This window comes from Nomascus leucogenys, chromosome 10 (genome assembly GCF_006542625.1).
Source record: "Nomascus leucogenys isolate Asia chromosome 10, Asia_NLE_v1, whole genome shotgun sequence".
Lineage (NCBI taxonomy): Eukaryota > Metazoa > Chordata > Mammalia > Primates > Hylobatidae > Nomascus > Nomascus leucogenys.
Genome location: NC_044390.1, coordinates 73,873,979 through 73,897,084, shown reverse-complemented (window position 1 = coordinate 73,897,084; position 23,106 = coordinate 73,873,979). Strand labels below are relative to the sequence as shown.

Sequence of the window (23,106 nt, the reverse complement as noted above, 5' to 3'; positions counted from 1 at the left end):
GGTCTCAATATATTGGCCAGGCTGGTCTCAAACTCTTGGCTTCAAACCATCCTTCCACCTTGGCCTCCCAAAGTGTTGGGATTACAGGGTGAGCCAGCGTGCCTGGCTGATTTCTTTTTAGTTCTCATCTTAACAGTACTTTTCAGTTTGTCCTATTAACTTTATTCCTTTGGATATAGACTCTCTCTATTCTTAAGTTTGTTGTTCCTCCTTCATGGAATTGGGCTTCCACAGATGCTTGGGTGACTTTTAATTGTGGTAATATATATCCATATTAACTTTTTTTTTTTTTTTGAGATGGAATCTTGCTCTGATGCCCAGGCTGGAGTGCAGTGGAGCGATCTTGGCCCACTGCAGCCTCCACCTCCTGGGTTCAAGCACGTCTCCTGCCTCAGCCTCCTGAGTAGCTGGGATTACAGGCATGCACTACCATGCCCGGCTAATTTTTGTATTTTTAGTAGAGATGGGGTTTCACCATGTTGGCCAGGCTGGTCTCAAACTCCTGACCTCAAGTGATCCACCCACCTCGGCCTCCCAAAGTGCTGGGATTACAGGCATGAGCCACCACGCCCAATATTAACCATTTTCAAGTGTATAGTTCAATGGCATTAAGTACATTCACCATGTTGTGCAACCATCACCACCATCCATCTCCAGAGCTTTTTCATCATCCTATACTGAACCTCTGTACCTATTAAACACTAACTCCTCATTTCCCTTCCCTCCAGCCCCTGACATTCACCATTCCATTCACTGTGTCTGTGACTTTGGCTATTCTAGGTACCTCATATAAATGGAATCATATACATGTCCTTCTGTGTCTGGCTTATTTCATTAAGCATACTACCTTCAAGGTTCATCAGAGTTGTAGCATGAGTCAGAATTTCATTGCTTTCCAAGGTTCAATAGTATTCCATTTATGTATATACCACATTTTCTTTATCCATCATACATCGATAGATGCTTCAGTGGTTTCTGCCTTTTGGCTATTGTGAGAAATGCTGTTAGGAACACTGATGTACAAACGTCTGTTTGGATCTCTGCCTTCTTTTGGGTGTGTATCCAAGCTTGGGTAATTCTTGGTTGTAAATTAATCTTATGAGACTCCTGTGCATATCTTGGACTGTGTGGGCCTCCACGCAGTCTCATGGTAGCATCAGCCTCATGCTATGTGCCCAGCAGCTCTAGCTTAGCTGAAGACCCACTCACATCACAGCCCCTGCCTCCTTATGGTTGCCATAGCTTAGTGTAAGGTTTCCTGTCTGCCTCCCTTTCCAGAGAAAAAGAAAGCAGCTCAGTTTTTGATTCAGAGAGTTCCCTTTCTTGTTTTCAAGAATGCGTATTTATGTTATATAGCATTATAATCAATTCAGTGGCTTAGTTTTGGGATTTTATCATATGCTTAATTTGCCAACTTGAAAACAGCAGCATACAGAATGTGTACCAATGAATAAATGAATACCTGTACGTCATTCACAAATCCAGAAGATACCCAGGTTTTGGCATTACCTTTTGGAGATTGTGGGGGAAGAATGTTTTTCCAGAAAGCCCTTTTTTTCTTTTTTTAAGACAGGGTCTCACTGTATCACCAAGGCTAGAATGCAGTGGTGTGATCGTGGCTCCTGGGCTCAAGCGATCCTCCCACCTCAGCCTCCCAAGTAGCTGGGACTATAGGTGTGAGCCAAGACGTCTGGCTATTTTTTTTTTTTTTTTTTTTTGTGGAAATGAAGTCTCACTATGTTGCCCAGGCTGGCAGAAAGCCCTTTCTTCAAACATTAAGTCCCCAAAGTTTTTGAAGGACTTTCCATTACCTGTAGTGCTGAGGCCAGTGTACTCAGGGGAAGGATTGCTAACAGGGGAAGAGGGAGGTGGCACTTCCACAGATGTGGCAGATTTTGCTGGAGAAAACGATGGCACTGGTGAAGGGGTTGGTGCGGCAGCCTCTGTCAAGATGATCTCTTCTCGGACTTCTGCTGTGGATAGAGATAGGGTAAGTTTTTAGAACCAAATGTAAAGGCAAGTGTCTCTAAAAGACTTTAAAAAGTGAAATATTCTTCTAATCTGTGTGATGTCACTCTCTTGTCAAACTCTTCGATGGTTTCCCATCACCATCATGGCACTCAAGGCAATTTGCATATACACACATGCCCACTTTATTTAATTTGTTTATTTATTTATTTATTTACTTATTTTGAGATGGAGTCTTGCTCTGTCACCCAGGCTGGAGTGCAGTGGCACAATCTCGGCTCACTGCAACCTCCACCTCCCGCGTTCAAGTGATTCTCATGCCTCAGCCTCCTGAGCAGCTGGGACTACAGTTGTGCACCACCACACCCAGCTAAATTTTCGTATTTGTAGTAGAGATGGGGTTTTGCCATATTGACTAGGCTGGTCTTGAACTCTGGACTCAAGTGAGCTGCCCGCCTTGGCCTCCCAAAGTGCTGGGATTGCAGGTGTGAGCCACCATGCCCAGCCCACATGCCCACTTTAAAGAGGAAAAAGACATGATTGGTTTGATACCACTTAACCTGTTCACCATAACTAAATTCTTTGAGATACAGAGTTAAAGAAACATAAAGCACAGAAGTGAGGATACAAATAACATTATCAAGTGGTGCAATTCCCAGGAAAATGCTGGCTTACCAGTGCTTCCTTCTCCCTTCATGGCTCGCATGAGTTCATTGGCCCGCTCCTGACAGTGCAGAGATTCTAACAGGTAGAGCACGTAGTCATCAAACATTAAGTGAATTAGGTGAAAAGACCCTGGTAGAAAAAAGGATCAAACAGAAAGTAAATCGTGCTGTCTCATGTATGCCCCCTCTGTCTGGTCAACTGCACAAGTTACACAGTGTTCTAAATGGTCTACTCAAGAGTCTAATTTTCCACTCAGTTATGATCTCCTCATGGTCAGAGGTTGCAGTTCTTGGCTGTATCCTCAGCTTAGCCTAGTGCTTGGCATAAGGTAAGTGTCATTAACACTTTGTGGCAAGTGAATCTTTTCCTTGCTGAAGTTATATTAGTATGACACCATCAAAAATGGCACCCACCGACCCATCTCTGAGCTCTCACATACCCACTGGCCTCATCCTCATGTGAGCACCCCTCACTCTGTTCAGCATTCATTAACATAGTGTCTCTCACTTTTATCTCTTCCACCAGCATATTATTCCCCCAATTGGACTTAAGTATGTCCATGGCAGGGACTTTGCCTTCTATTGCTATCTACTAATGTACCTGACATAATTCTAGGAGCCAATTTGAAAATTTAAATCTGCAACAAGTTATTTACTTATTTCCCTAAATGTTTTCAAGACCTCATTTAGCACATGGTTCTTAGAAAAGGTAATTCATTGAAAATAGTTGGTCTTTTCAAGTGGCAGTCTTCATTTTTCAATTTAGAGTAGATTATTTTGTAAAAGGGAATGTGAACAGTCATTTTTAAAGACTTTCCTATTTGCCAGTCTCTGTGCTCAAAGTCTTATCTTCTCTAGTTTAATAACTACAACCATGTGGCAAGGTGGGTATTTTTATTCTTATTTTGCAGGCCAAGCACTTATACAAGATGACACAATTAATAGATAATACATTATTTCAAAACCAGCTTTTTTTTGCATGTCATGCTGCTACCATGCACAGTGGAATGGTGCACCTACGGTAGGGGCTCAATTAATGTCTACTGTAATCAAGGCCTCATGGATCAAGGGTCAGAGAGAGGGGCCAAGCCTTTATCTCCCATAGCATGTTTCCAGGTCCCAATAGGACATCTCCATGTAGATATCCTGCAGGCCCTTTAAAATGTCCAAAACTTCTCACCTCTCTCCAAGCTGACCCGTAGACTGTTTGCTTTTTTCCCATTTCCTTCTAGTTTGCTTTTTTAGAGACTTTTTTTTTGAGACGGAGTCTCACTCCTTTGCCCAGGCTGGAGTGCATTGGCGCTATCTTGACTCACTGCAGCCTCTGCCTCCCAAGTTCAAGCAATTTTCCTGCCTCAGCCTCCCTAGTAGCTGGGATGATAGGTGCATGCCACCACACCTGGCTAAGTTTTGTATTTTCAGTAGAGATGGGTTTCACCATGTCGGCCAGGCTGGTCTAAAACTCCTGACCTCAGGTGATCCAGCTACCTCGGCCTCCCAAGGTGCTGGGATTACAGGCATGAGTCACCACGCCTGGCCTTTTAGAGACTACGGCGCTCTCTGGCATTGTTTTTTTTTTGTCATTCTATCTTCATCATGGATCATTACCATCACCATTATTATCATCATCACATCTACTGTTTATTGAGTGTTTACTCTGTACCAAAAACTCTAATAGCACTGAACATATATTTCTTCCTTACAACAAACTGTGAGGTAGGTGGTATTATCCTGCCTTACCGATGAGGAAATGAGTCTCTTCATTAGTAATCAAGTAGGGATTTGCCTCAGTTTGGTCTGGCTCCATAATCTGTTCCCATTCCGCTATAAGTCATTTAGTTCAATATCTTCATAGCACAGATGAGAAAATAAGGCCCAGAGGGCATAAGTGACTTGGCCCCTACAGGGGCCACCTGAGCTGGGAGCTAGGTCTCTCCAAGTCTCAGAAATAAGGTAATGGAGGCTAGTTGGGGGCTTGTGGAGCACTCCTTGGTGAAATTTATTTATTTTCTCCTTAACTGCACCTGGCTTCTGTATACACCCACACCCTTCATCTCAGATCAGTTAATCTTTTGGTCTAGAAAGGCTAGAGAGGAAAATCCCTGGCTTAACTGTAAGGCCACTAGATGCCTAGCAGGTCATGAACATGACCCCCTCTCTCTACAGCCTGCCATAAACTCCTGTCCTTGTTCCATAGAGCTCAAGGCCAAGGTCCACTGTCCTCCACCTCCTTCACATCCTTCTTCCATCTCCAGTACTATGTCTGTTTTTCAATGCCATTTGTTATTCAGCAAAGTCCAGGTTCTGCTCAATCATTGTGAGATGCAGTCTCTAAAACTAAACTTTCCAACTGTTTCTCTGAAATGGGATCCTGTGAACCACTGAGGAGGTACAGCACTGTGTGGGTAATTACATGGGCTGTTGATCACACTGCCCAGGTTGAGATCCTAGCTCTGTCACTTAGTAGCTTAGACTTTAGATGAGTTCCTTTACTCTCCCTAATCCTTATAAATATTGAAAACAAAATCCGACATTTATTGACCTCTGACTCTGTGGCAGCCACTGTGTAAACCACCGGAGATTTATTTTGGCATTTAATCCTCATCACAACCATGTGAGATAAGTGATACTTTCCTTTTACAAAGGAGGAAAGTGAGGCTTAGGGAGGTAAAGTAGCTGTCTAATGTCACACAGTCATTAAGTGGCAGAACCAAGACTTGAACCCTGGACTGTCTGACTCTGAAGTTGCTCTTCAATCATTACGCGCTACAGCTCTCTAAAAGGACAGTAAAATGTACATTACGGAAGTACTAAAATGAGGAAAAGTATATATTAGATGCTTAATAATTGGTAGCTATTATTATTATCGCTAAGATCCCTTTTGCTACTATGTTCTAAGATCCCATGACATGACTGTTTTGTTCATAGAGTCAAACAAGTCAAAAGATAGCATCAAATAAGGAAAGGGTCTCCAAAATGAAGAAATTATTTGCTGGGATGTTGATCTAAAGCCAACATGGATAGAAAGAGAAAAATGTACTATGAAATAATGAATTAGCATGGAAAGCTTGGATGATAAAAATCCAAGCCAGTAGTTTTAGGATGAACAAACACCTTGGAAATCATTTTATACCATCCTCTTGTTTTATAAGACAAGGAAACAAAGATCTGATGAGGTGAAGAAACTTGCCTAAGATTACTCTTAGAAAACATCAGAGCAGGCCGGGCGTGGTGGCTCATGCCTGTAATCCCAGCACTTTGGGAGGCCGAGGTGGCCGGATCACAAGGTCAGGAGATCGAGACCATCCTGGCTAACACAGTGAAACCCCGTCTCTACTAAAAAGTACAAAAAATTAGCCAGGCGTGGTGGCGGGCGCCTGTAGTCCCAGCTACGCGGGAGGCTGAGGCAGGAGAATGGCATGAACCCGGGAGGCGGAGCTTGCAGTGAGCCGAGATCGCGCCACTGCACTCCAGCCTGGGCGACCGAGCGAGACTCCGTCTCAAAACAAAAAAAAAGAAAACATCAGAGCTGAACTTGGAAGCCGGTACTTTAGGGAAAGTGCGGATTTGACATGGGCCTTCAAGCTCTCTTCATTAATGCCTCTGATCAGCTACCCGTTAGTCTGTTAATTTTCCATTCTAAATTTTAATCCATCAAACAACAAGAGTCTGTAGAGCTACTGCTACCTGTTTACCATTGTGCTAAGTGCTCTGAGTACAAAGGAGGCATAAAGCTCAGTCTCAGGCTCCACAGAAGCTAAGTGTTCTTACTAAGCAGAAATTAATCATTAAGATTATTGGGTAGTAAACCGTTCAGTGCCAGAGTGTCACAGCATTGAGGATAGTGAATATTGATGAAGACAGGAAAATGAAAAGGAGATACAGAAAGACTGATGAGAGAGACAGAGAGACACCAAAGACAAAAGGAGAGAGGCAGTTACAGCGAACATCCCACTTTATTTATCTCCTTAGCATTTCTCACCATCGAAGTTAAATACTATATCCCGTATTTAACTTAATTGTTATTGCATGCCTCCTCCACTAGCTTGTAAGCTCCGTCTTGCAGAGATTTTTCTATCTTGACCAGTGCTTTATACCCAGTGACTACAACATTGCCAGGCACACAATAGAGACTCAATGGATATGTGTTAGATGTATGAATCAAATAGGCAAGCATTGACTAATTCCATATGCACCGCGCTAAGTAAGCTCTTTTAACTTCTCAACAACACCGCAAAGAAGGTATTATCTTCAGTTAATACATGAGGAAATGAAGGCTCAGAGGGCTTGAATAACTTGCTTAAAGTCACAGAGCTAGGGAGCAACAGAGCCTGTTTTGGAAAAAGGCATTAGGATTAGAGACAAAAGGAGATTTTATTTTGTTATTGTTATATGGTAATATAGTTGATTGCATTTGGTCGAATCAAAGCATTTCATTTTTCTTACGAAAAATATGCATCATAGAAAAATATAGAGAATTCTAAAATGAACACCAGTGTAATCACCACCAATTTTTTGTTAGAATTATTTCTAGGTAGCTTTTAGTTTCTATTGCTATTATGAATTGTGTGAGTGTGTATGTTTTAAGTTATATTTTCGAGTTAGTGAAATTAAGAATGCCAATGATTTTATAAAAACTGAATTCAGGGCCGGGCACGGTGGCTCACGCCTGTAATCCGAGCACTTTGGGAGGCCAAGACGAGCAGATCACGAGGTCAGGAGTTCGAGACAAGGCTGGCCAACATGGTGAAACCCCGTCTCTACTAAAGATACAAAAAATTAGCCAGGTGTGGTGGTGCACACCTGTAATCCCAGCTACTTGGGAGGCTGAGGCAGGAGAATGGTTTGAACCCAGGAGGCAGAGGTTGCAGTGAGCTGAGGTCATGCCATTGCACTCCAGCCTGGGTGACAGGGCAAGACTCTGTCTCAAAAAAAAAAAAAAAAAAAAAAAAAAAAAAAACTAAATTCAGTAACTTGACTGAGTCTTGCTCTGTTGCCCAGGCTGGATTGGAGTGCAGTAGCACGATCTCGGCTCACTGCAACCTCCGCCTCCCGGGATCAAGCAATTCTCCTGCCTCAGCCTCCCAAGTAGCTGGGATTACAGTGCGTGCCACCATGCCTGGCTAATTTTTGTATTTTTAGTAGAGACAGGGTTTCACCATGGTGGTCAGGCTGGTCTCGAACTCCTGACTTCGTGATCTGCCTGCCTCATCCTCCCAAAGTGCTGGGATTACAGGGGTGAGCCACCTCGCCTGGCCTCTTCTTTTCTTTTATTCTCTGAAATATTGATTTTCATGTTTATTTTCATAAACTAAAGATGTTATTTATTTATTTTTTTTTTTTTTTGAGACGGAGTCTCGCTCTGTCACCCAGGCTGGAGTGCGGTGGCGTGATCTCGGCTCACTGCAAGCTCCGCCTCCCGGGTTCACGCCATTCTCCTGCCTCAGCCTCTCCAAGTAGCTGGGACTACAGGCGCCCGCCACCACGCCCGGCTAATTTTTTGTATTTTTTTTTTAGTAGAGACAGGGTTTCACCGTGGTCTCGATCTCCTGACCTCGTGATCTGCCCGCCTCGGCCTCCCAAAGTGCTGGGATTACAAGCGTGAGCCACCGCGCCCGGCCAGATTTTATATTTTTTATAAGTTTAGTTAAACTTGCCTATAAAAATGTTTATGCCTGATGTTTTTTGAAGGAAGAGACTTTCTCCTTTATTGTGATTATCATTTGGTCTTTATTTATTTCTACCATCCTATTTTGTGCTTTCATTTACCATCCATTTTCTATGCTTCTTTTATCTTCTCAATTTTTCTTTTCCATTTAACGTTTTATCTCTTAAGTTTTCATATTCTTCCATTTTCCTCCATAAATCATGATTATATTCTTTTAGTAATGATACCTTAATTTATTAACATATATGCTAAACATTTATTAAATCCAAACTATAAATTTCTCCAACAAAGCCTAAAGTCACTTAGTATTGCTAAAAAAGACAAAGACATTAGCATGCTTTAACTGTTCCTTGAAGATTCTCTTCTCATTACTCTGTGTTATAGTTTTACCTAGAACTTATTTTTAACTTTTTAAAACACATATACAAATTAGTTTTTAGTTTTTAAATTGCATTCAATAGTTAATTAAATATGTTTACATACTTTTAAATTTCTCTCATCTTAAAACAGGGCCCCTAAATTCTTTGATGTGCCGTCCATTAACAATTGGGGTCTGTGCACCTCCTTGAGTCATGGTAGGCCTGGGACTGCCTTTGACCAATAGAGTATGAGGGAAGTTACACTGTATCTAAGAAGGGATCATAAAAGCAAAGTGACTTCACATTTAGGGCACTTGCACGTGGAACCGTGAGCTGGCACATGATCCTGACTTGCAAAATCCATAAACGTAATAAAATGGTTGTCTTAAAGCCATTAAGCCTAGGTAATTTATTACACAGCAATGGCAACAATAACTAGAACATTGTTGTTTCTTGTATTGTAGACCTCAGCTATGGCTTTATTTTTCTTCTTGCTGAAATGTATCCTTTTTGTATCCTTTTTTTTTTTAAGATGGAGTCTTGCTCCCTCACCCAGGCTGGAGTTCAGTGGTGCAATCTTGGCTCACTGCAACCTCTGCCCCCATGGGTTCAAGCGATTCTCCTGCCTCAGCCTCCCGAGTAGCTGAGATTATAGGCACCCGCCACCACACCCGGCTAATTTTTGTATTTTTAGTAGAGACGGGGTTTCGCCATGTTGGCCAGGCTGGTCTCAAACTCCTGACTTCAGGGAATCCACCTCCCAAAGTGCTAGGATTACAGGTGTGAGCCATCATGCCCAGCTGAAATGCATCCTTTAATAGTTTTTTGTTGTTTTTTTGAGTGAAGATCAGTGGCTGCCAAATTCTGTCTTTGTATAACTGATTATGTCTTTATTTTGCCCTCACTCTTGAATAATAGTTGACAGTTCTTTGTTCTCAACACTTAAAAGATATTACTCCATTGTCTTCTGGCATCTCTTACTGCTCATGACAGTCTAATAATTATTCTTTTCTCTCATAGCTTTAAATTTTTAAATCTTAACCCATGGATATTTTAAAAAATATTAATAATATCAATGTGGATTAAATAAATTTTTCTAGCTCTATTGTGGCATGCATCTGAGCCCAGAGTATTTGCCTTAATTGTGATAATCAAAAAGGAATGGGCTTTGTGGTCAGGCAGGTTTGATTTTGAAACAGAATTCTGACATTTGCTGCATTGATCTTGTGCAAGGAAATTCTCCAAGCTCCCTTCTCACCTCTTTAGAAAGTGTCTATTATTACCTACATTGCAGAGTTAATGCAAGAATTCAATGATAGTATGTGCTTCCAAAATATTTCTTATAATAGTCATCATTGTCTTGTCTTTGCTTCATTCTTATCTCTAATCTTAAGCAAATCCTTCAAGTTCTACCTCAGCTTCCTCGTCTGTCATATTGAGGGCAGCAATTCAGACCTCACAGTGTTGTGTGAGAAGTAATTGAGAAAATGTAATGTCTAAAGTATATTCGGCCCTCAATACATGTTGCTGTGTTGTTATTATTAATTTTCTTCTACCTAAAGAAATTAAATGAGGTGGTGGCAGTGTAGCATGGCAGAAGAAACTCCAGCTTTAGCATGGGAACAATTGCAGGTTGAATTCAATCTGCCACTTCTCTGAGTCCACATGCAAGTCCTCTCTTCTCTGGGTTTTTACTTCCACTCCTGACTACAGGGAAAGCAATTCCTGTCTCTTAGTGCTTGGTGGGGGCCTGAATGACATTGCGAACATTAAGGTCCTGCAATTTAGCAGATTCTGCCTAAAAGAGAGCTGGGCCAGGCCATCTAAGCATAGAGAAGCAGTTGGGAAGGCTTGGTCATGGCCACTTGTTCTGGGAGCCGCTCCCTGACACATGCCCACATGGTCTCCCCAGCCCTGCCCAAGTGAGTGAGCTGTGATGCTGGGTCAGACAACAGGTGTGTAAAAAAGTGAAACCATGGAAGTGTTGTGCAATTGTGCCCCTCAGCTGTCACACCCAGGCTGCTTTTTAAACTGATTTATGCTAGAGTACTTCCGGGAACTATTATTACCTTCCAGATGTTCATAACAGTGGAATAAGCAGGCATTTGGTGAAAACCCAGAATGAAAAGGTAAAGGCGCTGGCACCAACTTGAGATCTAGGTACTCTAGGAACTGAAATCAGATCAGTCGACTAAAAAGATGGTGTTTTTTAAAAACAAAACTTTGATTTGCTCAGCTTCATTAGGACTAAAAGTTTGCCTGATAGCCTACCTTTGCTAACTAATTTTGCTAAAACTTGCAGCAAAGAAGGAAAGTCTGGCTACTTTAGTTCACAGCATAGGTTCTTTCAGTGAAAAAGAATTAAGGAGAAGAGAGTGAAAAGGAATTAAGGAGAAGAAAGGAGTCAACTACCTTTGAAAGAGGCTGTTCTGGGAAGAGGTGATAGAGTCCCCTACGGGATCATTGTGATATTCCACACGATCATTGTAATGGTCAGCCTGCTACGCTGACACACAAACCCTGTACCCATTCACAGCGACAAGGACCATGTGGGAGTTATAAGATATATAGAGCTGGCCCCTGTGGCTGGGGGAGGGGACCAAGGAACAGAGGGCTCTTTTTCCTAATTAGCTGTTTTCATACAGGGAACACATGACCCAAACACAACCACCAACTGGGTCTTTGACATATACAGGCAGAAAGGGGGAGCTGGGCTTTTGTCTGCCGCAAACTCTTTTAACTTGCCTGTCACCCCAAGCTGCAAAATTCAACAATGAGTCAGATGAGCTGGGCCATTTCAGATAGTTTGCTAGATGGACTTGGAGACAGGTATTATTTCAACCCACTCAGGGTTGAAAAATACTGTAAAACTGAGACTGGGTTAATATCTCTTTTTCTCCTTTTCTAAGTGATTTGTAATCATCTTTTTTTGCCATTTCCCTGAGTTTCCAGTATATCTATCCCAAAATAGTGTGTGGTTCCAAAAGAAACACATTTCAAGGAACCATATTTCTTAGTAATAAATTCAACCCGTTCATAAAGCCTAATCATTCTCCTGCTCAAACTTTCTTTTTTACATTGACTGTTAACTCGGTAAGCACAGATGCATTTCAAAGAATATTGCAAGGGAATTACTTTCCCTGTCTAGTGAAAGGCACCTGCTAGCATACGTGGTCAGTTTAAGAATCAGCAAATTGAAGAATAAAGGATAAGGCATGGAGAGGATGCTCGCTGTGTGGATGTGGATATGTGTGTGTGTGTGTGTGTGTGTGTGTGTGTGAGATATTGTTGATTCTCTGACTTGGAAGCAATGAAAAAATCTCAAATATTTTCCAACAGTTCACTTAAGGGAAAACAGTTCTGCATGAATGATTTTTCCAGAGCTAGAGGTAACATGTGCTAACACTAACTGCTGAACTGGAAGTCATCAAAATGCCATGCCTGATGGCACTGCCCAGGTAGCAGTCAGCAGAGCATTTCCATATACAGCTCAAAGAGAATTTCCATCTGTAGCTATGGTGCAGGCAGGTTCAGAGAACCTTCCAATGCTGAGATTAAAGAAATCCACAACAAAATGCTTCTCCAAGTGGGTAAACACAGTCTTTCATGGACAGGGCTGTTTAGAAAAAATAGTGCCTTCTTTGTTTTCCCACATATTTACTTCGTTGTATAGCACAACTGGAAAATAGTGACAAGACCATAAAAAGCTAGATGGAAAAGTGTCAAACCCACAGCAAAACCCAGAGCTGATTGGCTTAATTGGAGATAATGAGAAACAAAACCACAACCTTACTTGCAAAGCGAAATAGAGAACTGAAGCAATTACCCAGAAAATTTACCAATGCCCCTTTGCCGAAATGCCTAGAAAATTGAAACCAAAATGTTTTGGGATTTCAAATGTCTGGATAATGCCTAAAAGTCCCATCTCACTTTGCCAGTGATGATCTGGACTCAGTACATATTCCTTTCTTTCTGGTGAAAAGTAGAAAACTGTCCTACAATGTAGCATAACATTCACCCCGATTCAGTAATCAGGTTGCTGCCCGCAGGGACTGTTATCAGTACCTTTGGGCAGAGATTTCAAGCCCTGTTATACTAGAAAGCAGCAGATGAAGACTTGAGGTGGGGATGTCTCCTGGAGGTGATGAAGACTTAAAGGGTCAGTGAAACAAAAGGGAAAGTGAATGCAAATGCCCTTTTTTAGGTATTAGACTGGAGTACATTTTTAAAGAAAACTTAAGGTCATCTGCCCACAGCTAGAGTATGGTCAATCAAGCCATTTGCAAGTGTTCAAACTCAGAGGTTTCTTCACGTGCCCAGTTTTGGGAAGTGCACAAATACGGGATTCTATGAAATTGTGCTTTGGAAGCAGCAATCACTGGGGACATCTAGGCGTGGGGAGTACATCCACTGCAATTTATTCCTCTTTAAGCTCAGACAGTACTATCTGTGGGCAAAACCACTCATTTTCAGATTGATACTCCACCTTTAGCATGTATTGCCATCTCTCTCCCTGAAAGTCCTAACAATGTCATGTCTCCCCAGAACAGATGTGTTTCAGGGTGATGACCTTGTAGAAACAGCAAGTTAGACTGTGGTAGATTCAATGCATGGAGCCCAGAGGAAAAAGTGTTTGGAGATGGGGAGGGCTGGGGTGGCCTTACCGAAGCTGGGGGCGCTGTGCAAGGTCATGTCCCGGATCACCCTCGTGCCGAAACAGGACCACATCAAGAGGAACTGCTGGGCCACTTTCTTCAAGGACCCTTGTCTCTTGGCAGCCATCTATAAGAAAGTGAATGGCTTTAATAGTGGTTGACTTGACCTTTCATTTATTACTGTCTCTTTGAAAAATGAGGCCGGTTGCAGTGGCTCATGCCTGTAATCCCAGCACTTTGGGAGGCCAAGGTGGGCGGATGATCGCTTGAGCCTAGGAGTTTGAGACCAGCCTGGGCAACGTGGCAAAAACCCCATCTCTACAAAAAATACAAAAATTAGCTGGGAATGGTGGCACACCCCTGTAGTCCCAGCTACTCAGGAGGCTGAGGCGAGAGGATCACATGATCCTGGGGAAGTCAAGGCTGCAGTGAACTGTGATTGCATCACTGCACTCCAGCCTGGGCAACAAAGTGAGACCCTGTCTCAAAAATAAATAAATAAATAAATACAGAAAAATGACAGGAAGGCTTGTGGTCTTCAAAATCAAAGCTATGGAGCAATGGTTTTTGTTTTGTTTGTAGCAGCAAAAATACTTTAAAAAATGAAATCTTATGCCAAGACTCAGTGTATACAGCAGATAAAAGAGATGCTGACCTGGTTGAATCAGGGATGGAAGACTCAAGAGTCCTGCCTCCTGACTCCTCCACCTCCTGGGGCCTCTCCTCAAAACCCTGTTCAGATAGCTCACCATAGGGCTTTGTCTTGGCCAAGTCCACCGAGGGCAGTGGTGGGCTGCAGGACCCAAGGCTGCCCCCTAGGCGCCGGTTTACCAACCTTCACAACACAGCGGTCAACCATGGTATCCAGCCACTCAATGTAGGACTCGATGGGAGACTGCTCCTCCAAGAGGTGGTCAAACTCCTGATACACTATCAAACAAAGGAGAAGCCCACACACATCACTGCAGTTGTATTTAACAAGAGCGACATCTTAAAAGAACAGAGGAACAAAACTTTGAATAAAGTAAAACTTTAAATAAATAAAACTCCGAGGTCTTAGCAGAGCATTCAAGACTTTGTAAAACATGCCCCAACTTACCTTTCCAAGATCATCTTCCATGCCTGTGAACACGTTAAACTGTGGCTATCCTATATTATTTGCCATTCCCCCAGCAAGCCCTGCTTTTTTCATAGCCTTAGTCTTTTTTTTTTTTTTTTTTTTCAGGCTTTTCCCACTACTTGGTTCCTCATGTCCCAGTTGAAATGGCCCTGGTATGAAATCCCTTTAACCTTCCATGCCCCTTGCCTACAGAACTGATCACCCCTCCTCTGCACTCACATAGCACTTTATTATCGGTTTTCTACCTTTATCATATGACTAATGGCACTGTGGCATAGTTGGGTGGGCATGTGTGTCTCCCTGCTAGTTCTTTGTCTGATATCTTTATTAGCTGGTGCATTATCTGTGACATAGTTGTTACCCAACAAATTCTTGCTTGAATTAATGGGTGAGGCATTGCTGCTCTCTTGCTCTCTGCCCAGGGTAGGGCACATGTGATAATTCAAATGTTTCTGGACCACAACTATATCAGGCAAGTAGCTTAAGCAGCCTCTCTGTGTGGCATGTAGTAGGTGCTTAATAGATACTTGTTGAGTAAGTGAAACAGTCTCTCTGCCCCTCAGTTTCCTCATTAGAGAGATAATCCTACCACTTTACAACCTGTCTTCACTTTAAGTCAGATAACTGAATCTGGAAGTGCTTTTTTTTTTGAGATGGAGTCTCGCCTTGGTGCCCAGGCTGGAGTGCAGTGGCGCAATCTCGGCTCACTGCAAGCTCCGCCTCCCGGGTTCATGCCATTCTCCTGCCTCAGCCTCCCAAGTAGCTAGGACTACAGGCGCCCGCCACCATACCCAACTAATTTTTTTTTTTTTTGTATTTTTAGTACAGACGGGGTTTCACTGTTAGCCAGGATGGTCTCGATCTCCTGACCTCGTGATCCGCCCGCCTCAGCCTCCCAAAGTGCTGGGATTACAGGCATGAGCCACCGCGCCCGGCTGGAAGTGCTTTTTAATCAATGAAGTGCTCTAGAAAATAGAAACATGGTTCTGGTGATCTCTAGTTTGAAACATCTCTTTTCATCACATTTTTGTGTTTCTGTATGCAGAGATCAATAAATCAAACCACAATTCAAGATCCATACGTTTCTTTCATTTGCATTTGAGCAGTTTTTGTTCTCTCATTTTAAAGGACTGGCCACTTTGCTCCATTTTACTTAGTTGATGCTTGCTACAAGAAGTAAGATTCTGAGACCAGAGGGTCATAACACTAGAATGCTCAAATGTTTGTTGACTGAATGGATGAACAACCCAAGGAGGTTGGTACCATTATTATCCTCCATTTTATAAGTGAAGAAACAGAGACAAACAAAGATGAGTAACTTTCCAAAGGTTGTCCTTTCACAGCTAGTGAATTGCAGAGACAAGATTCAAACACATCCTGACTCAAGTGCTTGCCTCCTAACCACTTTACTATGCTAACACTAGACTGTGTACCAAGCATGTGGCACAAATAGTCTCATTTAATCCCTTCACCTTAGTCCCATTTTACAGAAATGGAAACCAAGGTCACAGTGCACTGGAGCCAAGGTTTGAATTAAGGTCTTTTGGGCTCCCAGCCCCATGCTGTGTAAGAGATGCATAAGAGCAAGGTTTGAACCAAGGTCTGTTGGGCATCCCAGCCCCAGGGATCCCAGCCAACGGAACTTGGACATGGGGCTGGGATGCCCAACAGATCTTGGGCAGTTACAATTATAACTCAATTCTAATCAGCTTGCTTAAGTACTAATGTGCACTTTTAAAATCTAAGGTAAGCTGAGCATTGCCGGCTGAGATCTATATCACAGAGGTGATGCTAACCCCCTAAGCAAGAGTTTGCAGATTTGTCAGCTGGCTGTGAGGAAAGAAGAGCGCTGCACACAGTTGTCCCAGCCCTGCTCAAGCTGACCTTTGGTCCAACTCCCTGTGTGTTCAGGGACTTCCCAGCTGTCTGGTTGGGAGGTACAGGGTTGATGCACATGTCCTGGACCGCCTTGAGGCTTGGTACCCTCCCTCAATTCCCCCTTCACAGCACTGTATTACATGACATTGTTCTCTTTGGTAAGATGCAACACATCTGTAAGTACATGCTTGAGGTCTTATTTACCATTAACTGTAAGCTCCATGTTGGAAAGGGATGTGTCCATCTTATTCACTCCCCTTTGGCCAGCATCTAATACAGTACCTGACTTAGGACAGGCATTCAGTAAGGACTAGCTGGGTTGAACTGAACCACAGCATTTACTTCCCCAGAAGAAGAATGCAGTCACAGCTTTAAAGGGCACCATTCTACCCTGGACCTAAAGGAACTTGAAGAGAAAGCCACAGAGGGTTCTTTCTTGAGAGAGGCAGCAGTGACCTCCATGGTGCTCCAGCAAAGGCTCAGAGCCTGGTCCCTTAAGCAAGCAATACTGATTGTATTTTTCCCTATGAGTCTGGTTCTCATTTTCGTCCCTCATGAAAGGAGCTGAGGCGGGAAGAGAACTGAGTCTAACACTGCTAGGAAGATTTGCAGAGCTAAGACCTAGGTTCACTCTGGGTTTCCACTCATCTCTTTGGTATTCCATGAACCTTGCTGGACACCTGCTCTGTGCCTGGCCCATTGGGAGTTCCTAGGGGCACAGTGATCAAAGGTACCCCCAGTGCCATTAGGGTGTGCAGGGCCATGCTTTCTGTTGACCTTCCATCAGGGGACAGGAAAAAGCAGAACAGGAAGGATGATTAGAAGCACTTGGAAAGATCCTGGAACCTCTAAAACTCACCCATATTTCCTTTTTTTTTTTTTTATCTCCTCTGCACATGAATACAATATGAGCAGCACTAAGGCCTGGTGGTGAAGCTGGGACTAGACATGAGACCAGACTTGGGTTCAGCTCTATTGCTTAGTGGCTGCGTGACCTTGAGTTAGGTTCACCAACTCTCTGAGCCTGAGTTTTCTCATCTGTAAAGTGGGGGTGATAAGAGTGTCTTCCTCGTGGGGTTGATGTGGAGATTAAATGGGACCATGCATGTGTTGGATTTGACATAGGAGCTGGCTTAGAATAGGCAGTCAGTAAGCTGAATTATTATTTTAGTGATGATCTCTAAAATTCTTACCAGGGGAAAAGTGGGCGTGGGGCAGCTGTGAAGGAAGAAGTAACAGCCTGAGTGAGCTTCGGGCTAAGCCAGGAAAGAAGCCCTGGGGAAGGTCCACATGTTCAAACATTTTGGCTGTTCCATTTGCTTTTGAAAAGGGCCTAATGGCAAAGAGATCTCTAATAGGACCCTCTTAGGGAACTTTGTTTAAAGGCACCTCAAGTTTAGATTGGGTAGCTGAATAGAGTTCCCTCAAGACAGCAGTGCAGAAGGCATATACTAAGAAATCTGAAGGGCCTTGGGGCTTTCAGAAAGACCCCTCTTCTTGGTGGGACAGCCTCTCTGCAGCTCCCCAAGCAGTGTCACTATTGGGATCCTGGGCCTCACCGCACTGAGAACATGGGAGTACATGCTCTCAACACCTTTCCTGACCTAATGTTCTCTAATTATGGAGGTAGCCTGTAGACACCGATGGATCCAGGGTTATTGGGCTGGGGGGATGCCCTGGGCAGTCAGCTGGGATGGGCATCTGAGGAATAGCACGGATGTGCTAATAATGATGGTGTTCTCTGGCCTTCTCATACTGCTTTAGTACTAAGAGCAAACATCCTGCCTACATGAGGTTAATATTTGGAGCAGTATACCTGCAGTCTGCATGTTGGAAGTCTTTGTTCACCGGGACATGAACATATATTCACAGAAGTAGAATACCATCCACCTGCTTCTCAAACATTTAACGTGATTGAAAGGTTCACCTACCAATAGGTGGGCTGACTCACGTGACCCTCAAATGAAAAACAGGCAGCATATCCAGCTGACCCCAGGCTGACATACACTGAGAGAGGCAATAACCTTTTGTTCTCATATTTAATGCCACCTCCATGGAACCGGGGCTGGCATTCAGGTCACATGTGGGGCCCTTTGCATGACATTGTGTGCTGCCCAATTGCACCAGAACACTCTTTACCCAGCAGTGTTGACACATGTCCTCTTAAGTCAATCAGCTGACTCCTTTAAAAGGAACAATAAGGAGGAAGAGATGCTGGGAAGAAGAACAGGGTGGGGATGCCACTTCGGTATTTACTAAGACACTTTTTCTTTCTTTTAAAAACAAAAACAGGACAACAATCTCTGGTGGGACAGCTTACATTGGATGATGAGTTTCCGGTGTTCATCTCGAGAGTCTTCCATGGTGTAAAGGGTTTGCTTGGTGATGCTGTTCAGGTCCACGTTCCTCCAGTCTTCCAGCATTTGGAACGTGATGTCTGCACTGTGGATCACTGTTCGAGATGCCTATAATCCAATCCAGTCAACCCATTAGCTCATGGATTGTTAAAACCCTTTCACTGTATTTCCTTTTATGCCTTATTAATGCATCTGCTTATGGTATTTTGCAAACTGCCTTGAAATTCTGGGAAATTCAATTTCAGGAAAGCACCAGAAGACTCTGTAACTCAGAAGACGCAGACACTGTTTTCTCCTGTGGCTCTTTCCACACATCTCTTTTTCTCTACAAGAAACTACGAGGGTGGGCTAGGCCAGACCAAACCCTGCTGTTTCCAGTCCCTTCGGTCTTGACCCCATGGAACGATGGGATGAAGCCCAGAGATCTGTCAGCTTTCTGATGTAAGCCTGCGGGATGGGAGCTCTGTGCCGAATTATCCTTGTGTCTCTAGTCCCTGAGAAGCTGCAGGCCGTGATTTAGAAGTGTTCTTGCTACCCCTGGGCCTAACTTAATCCCAGAAATTTCAAAGTATGTATTTTTCATATAAATACATTCTGAAGCAGTTTATGCTCTAGTTTTCTGTTTTTGCTTTTTTCAAATGTAACTATAATGATTAAAACATATGTGAATAATTAGGTTGGAGGAAAAGGGAAACTATACCATACATCTCAGTAGTTTGTTAGTGGATGGAGGGATGTGTATAGTGTGTGAATAGTTATATATGTGTATATATATATGTTTTTTCTTTAAAGCTGTGGCTTTTTCATGGAACCCTCATTAGTGAACTTAAATTTACAAGTTGGAACAATACTTGGAACGATATCATCAAGTTGAAACAATACTGAGAAAAGCTAAGAAAAATATATATCTAGGATCATTTCCTTTACTTGCATGTTTTCAAAATGTCTTTTAATAAAATAAAAAAAGATTTAAAATACACAAAGACATTGTCAAGTCTCCTAATGCATGTAAATTTCTAGGCAAAGGTAAATACTGACAATCCCTTGTTGTACCCAGACCATCCAATTACAAGTAAAATCTTAGTTAAATAATTGTAGAACTCTTTAAAGGTCACAAAGGTGTAGAATATATGAGTTAGGTGAATCTCTAATGATAATGAAAACAACTGAATGGAAAGGTCAGGTGTCCTGGATTCAAACATAACCTAGTTCAAATCCTGGCCTCGTTGCTGACCAGCTGATTTGGGGCAGGCAAGTAGATTAACCTCAGCCTCCTCATCTATAAAATGGAGATATAACAGTACCTACCTTTTTTTTTTTCTTTCCTGAGCATGTTCCTTCAGAGATGCATTGTGCTACTTTATTACAATGAAATGAACTGTTTACCAGAGTGAATTCTGTAAGCAAGTGTTTAGAACATGCTTTTTTTTTTTTTTTTTTTTTTGAGATGGAGTTTCACTCTTGTTGCCCAGGCTGGAATGCAGTGACACGATCTTTGCTCACTGTAACCTCCACCTCCTGGGTTCAAGTGATTCTCCTGCCTCAGCCTCCCTAGTAGCTGGGACTCTAGGTGCATGCTGCCACACCCAGCTAATTTTTTTTGTATTTTTATTAGAGACAGGGTTTTGACATATTGGCCAGGCTGGTCTTGAACTCCTGATCCAAAGTGATCTGCCCACCTAGGCCTCCCAAAGTGCTGGGATTGCTGGCCTGAGCCACTGCACCCTGCCTAGAGCATGCTTTTTAATAGTGTCTCTTACCATCGTGTTTAGGGCCTTAGTGCTTACCTCTTAAAGAAGGGCTACTGTTGAGGATTCCTTGAGATAGTGTTGGAAAAACAGAGTGCATAGTGCAGGGAGCTCAGTAAAAGTGGCTACTGTTATTCCGATCGCTTCTCTTTCAGTGATTGTGTTGATACCTCAAGGCCTTTGCACATGGTGTTCTTGCTGGCTGGGACATTCTTCTCCCTCCTTGCCCCAGCAGCCCCACTACGATGTATGCTCCAGCTTAAATGTCACACCCATGGAGAGACCATCTCTGACCACTTTATCTACATAGGACCTGAATGCCTTGTGATTTTCTATTTCCATTCTGTTTCTTTCATAACATTTAACACTTTTAATTTTTTTTCCTGCTGAGGGCAAGTACCACTAAGCACAGTATTGGGCACACAGTAGGCACCCAAAAGATTTTGTGAAGTGAATGGCTGAGATAGGAATGCCAAGTGCTTACTTACCTGGTGTATCTGAAAGAGCCTGGCGTGTGAATCTTGGGTCTAAGTATTTGAGGTGAGTCTTCAGTTGGACGTTGTTTAGTCTGACTTACTGTGTGTGTGTGTTTAGGAAAGCTCACTGGAATACTAGCTGGTGTTTCATTCCCAGCCTTAACCCTAGTCCTCTGTCTGATCTGGGAATGTGTCTGAAAGCTGTCCAATAGAGATGGAAATGGGGCATTTGCCGATTAAATTACATACTGTTTTTGTGCGGAAGGTGGAGAGGGAACGTGTGTGTGCGCCCCCACGCTTGTGCAACACGTGGCTATAGGCATGGGTGTGGACGCTTTTATCTACATGTGCATTAAAGTGACAAAGTCCTCTCTAAATTGTCTGATCCCCAGAGGGAGGCACCAAAACCATGTCTAGTTCCCTGATACGACCCAAGAGCCACTCTTGCATGCATCCTCAGAAATAAGGCAGTGTTTCTTTGTTAGGCCAATATTCATTTTCTTCCCTGAATCCCATTAATCTGTCAGGCTCTGCACCATCACCAGAACAATGCCCGTAGCAGCCTGCATGAATCTGGACGAGTTTCCCTCTGGTCTCCAAATCATCCCCTGTGCTGTCCATGCCAGGGGCAGGACAGGAGCAGTAAGGTATATGTGGGTGTTGTGTTATACTTTCTGGTTCCTGGCCTGGGACCCTCCTTCAGGCCACTCTAACTAGAAACCCCTCCCTACCACCTTGACTTTGAACCCACCCAGAACAAACAGCACCTTAAAGGAGAGGCTGCAAACAGAAACACAGGAAGGGGACAGGCAGGTGACATTCAGGAGTGAGGTGGGCCAAGTGTGAGAGAGTTGGTGGAATGAGGACGGTGGCCGCTGTGGAGAAGCTTGGCCCAGCAGCTGACAGCTGTCCTGGGGAAACGGGGCTCTGGGAGCAAGTTGTCAGCAATTGAAGGTTTTCTACAGAAAAATGTGGGTGTTTAGCTGTCATCTCTCAGTTCCAACTGTTAGTGACCATGTGAAAAAAATTGTTTTGAACATACTCAAACCAAACAACAATAACCCCACACATCTGAGGGCCAGATTTGGCCTGTGGCCACTGGTTTGCCACCTCTGCTTTAAGGTCATTAATATTTTAATGTAATGTTAATCGGTTGCCTCAACAGACTTCATTAAAGTGCAAAATTAATAGAAATGTAGTTATATGCCATTAAGCTATAACTACAGAGTTGATAGGGGCATGGAGTGGGATCTTCCACTTTTACTTACTATACTTATATTTTTAAATGTTTTTGATAGCAAGCATATGTCACTTTTGTGCTAAAAATAATGCAGATCTGGAAAAAAACTAAACAAAATTGGGCAAATACTGAATATATGATGTGGCTTTGAACTGAGATGATACAAAAACAAATCATCCTCTTAATCTGTTTGAATCATTTGATTCAACCACTACCTACGTTTTGGGCTGGGTAATTAAGAGAAACACAGAACTGTGGACCTAGAACATATCTGAAATGTTAAGGGGCAACTGATATCAGAAATTATTTTGTATATTAATTGAAACTAGTTATTGGCTAACGTTTTCATTCCTTATCTATAGAAATTAAAAAATAACAGAGACAGTGCCCTGTTAACCTGAAAGATCCTGCAGGAAGTTGTTTTTGTGGATTTGCCCCCTCATTTGCAATGACTCAGCAGTGATTAAAACACATAATGGAGGACAGCTACCTGGCAGAGATGATTTAGTGATGTTTGCCGTCTCAGAATTTGGGAGAACCTTCTCGACACTGCAAGGAGAAAAGAATTAGTTTGAAATATTTGCATGCTTTATGATTCTAACTTGGATTTTCCAGGGGCACATTTCAAAAAGTAGCCTGTTATTTTGCCTACATTTTTCTCACTGCCCAATCCCATTTTATGTACCCACTGGCAAAACCCTGCACTTGATTCTTTGTTCTCCCATGTGGGCTTCAACAACTATTTCCTAATGGTGACATTTGGGGTACATATTTCAAAGTCATGCACACGATACACTCGCAGGTGTGAGAAATGGTGGCGTCAATCAACCGTGAGTAAAAGCAATTATTTACTCGTCTTTCATTTCGCTAATTGCAAGCTCAATCACTTCTCCCTATAAATAATTGCAGGAATCAAGTAGAAGCTTTGAACAAGTCCCTTTAAAAAGTAGTATGTCTAATAGTAAACCTTGA

The 23,106-nt window shown here is 42.8% G+C and overlaps 1 protein-coding gene across 4 annotated transcripts in view; it reads right to left on the bottom strand.

Annotated features, from left to right (window-relative positions):
* RFX4 (regulatory factor X4) overlaps positions 1-23,106 on the bottom strand; it is a 177,117-nt gene that overhangs the window by 27,098 nt on the left and 126,913 nt on the right. For 3 of the 4 annotated variants that reach the window (XM_003269965.3, XM_030821304.1, XM_003269964.4), the window contains 6 exons: positions 22,625-22,683; positions 18,634-18,778; positions 14,151-14,245; positions 13,325-13,442; positions 2,644-2,763; positions 1,812-1,973 (listed from right to left, as the gene is read on the bottom strand). In XM_003269965.3, coding sequence (XP_003270013.1) covers positions 1,812-1,973; positions 2,644-2,763; positions 13,325-13,442; positions 14,151-14,245; positions 18,634-18,778; positions 22,625-22,683 — 699 coding nt within the window. The remainder of the gene's footprint in view (positions 1-1,811; positions 1,974-2,643; positions 2,764-13,324; positions 13,443-14,150; positions 14,246-18,633; positions 18,779-22,624; positions 22,684-23,106) is intronic. The other variant, XM_030821303.1, reaches the window with a different exon arrangement.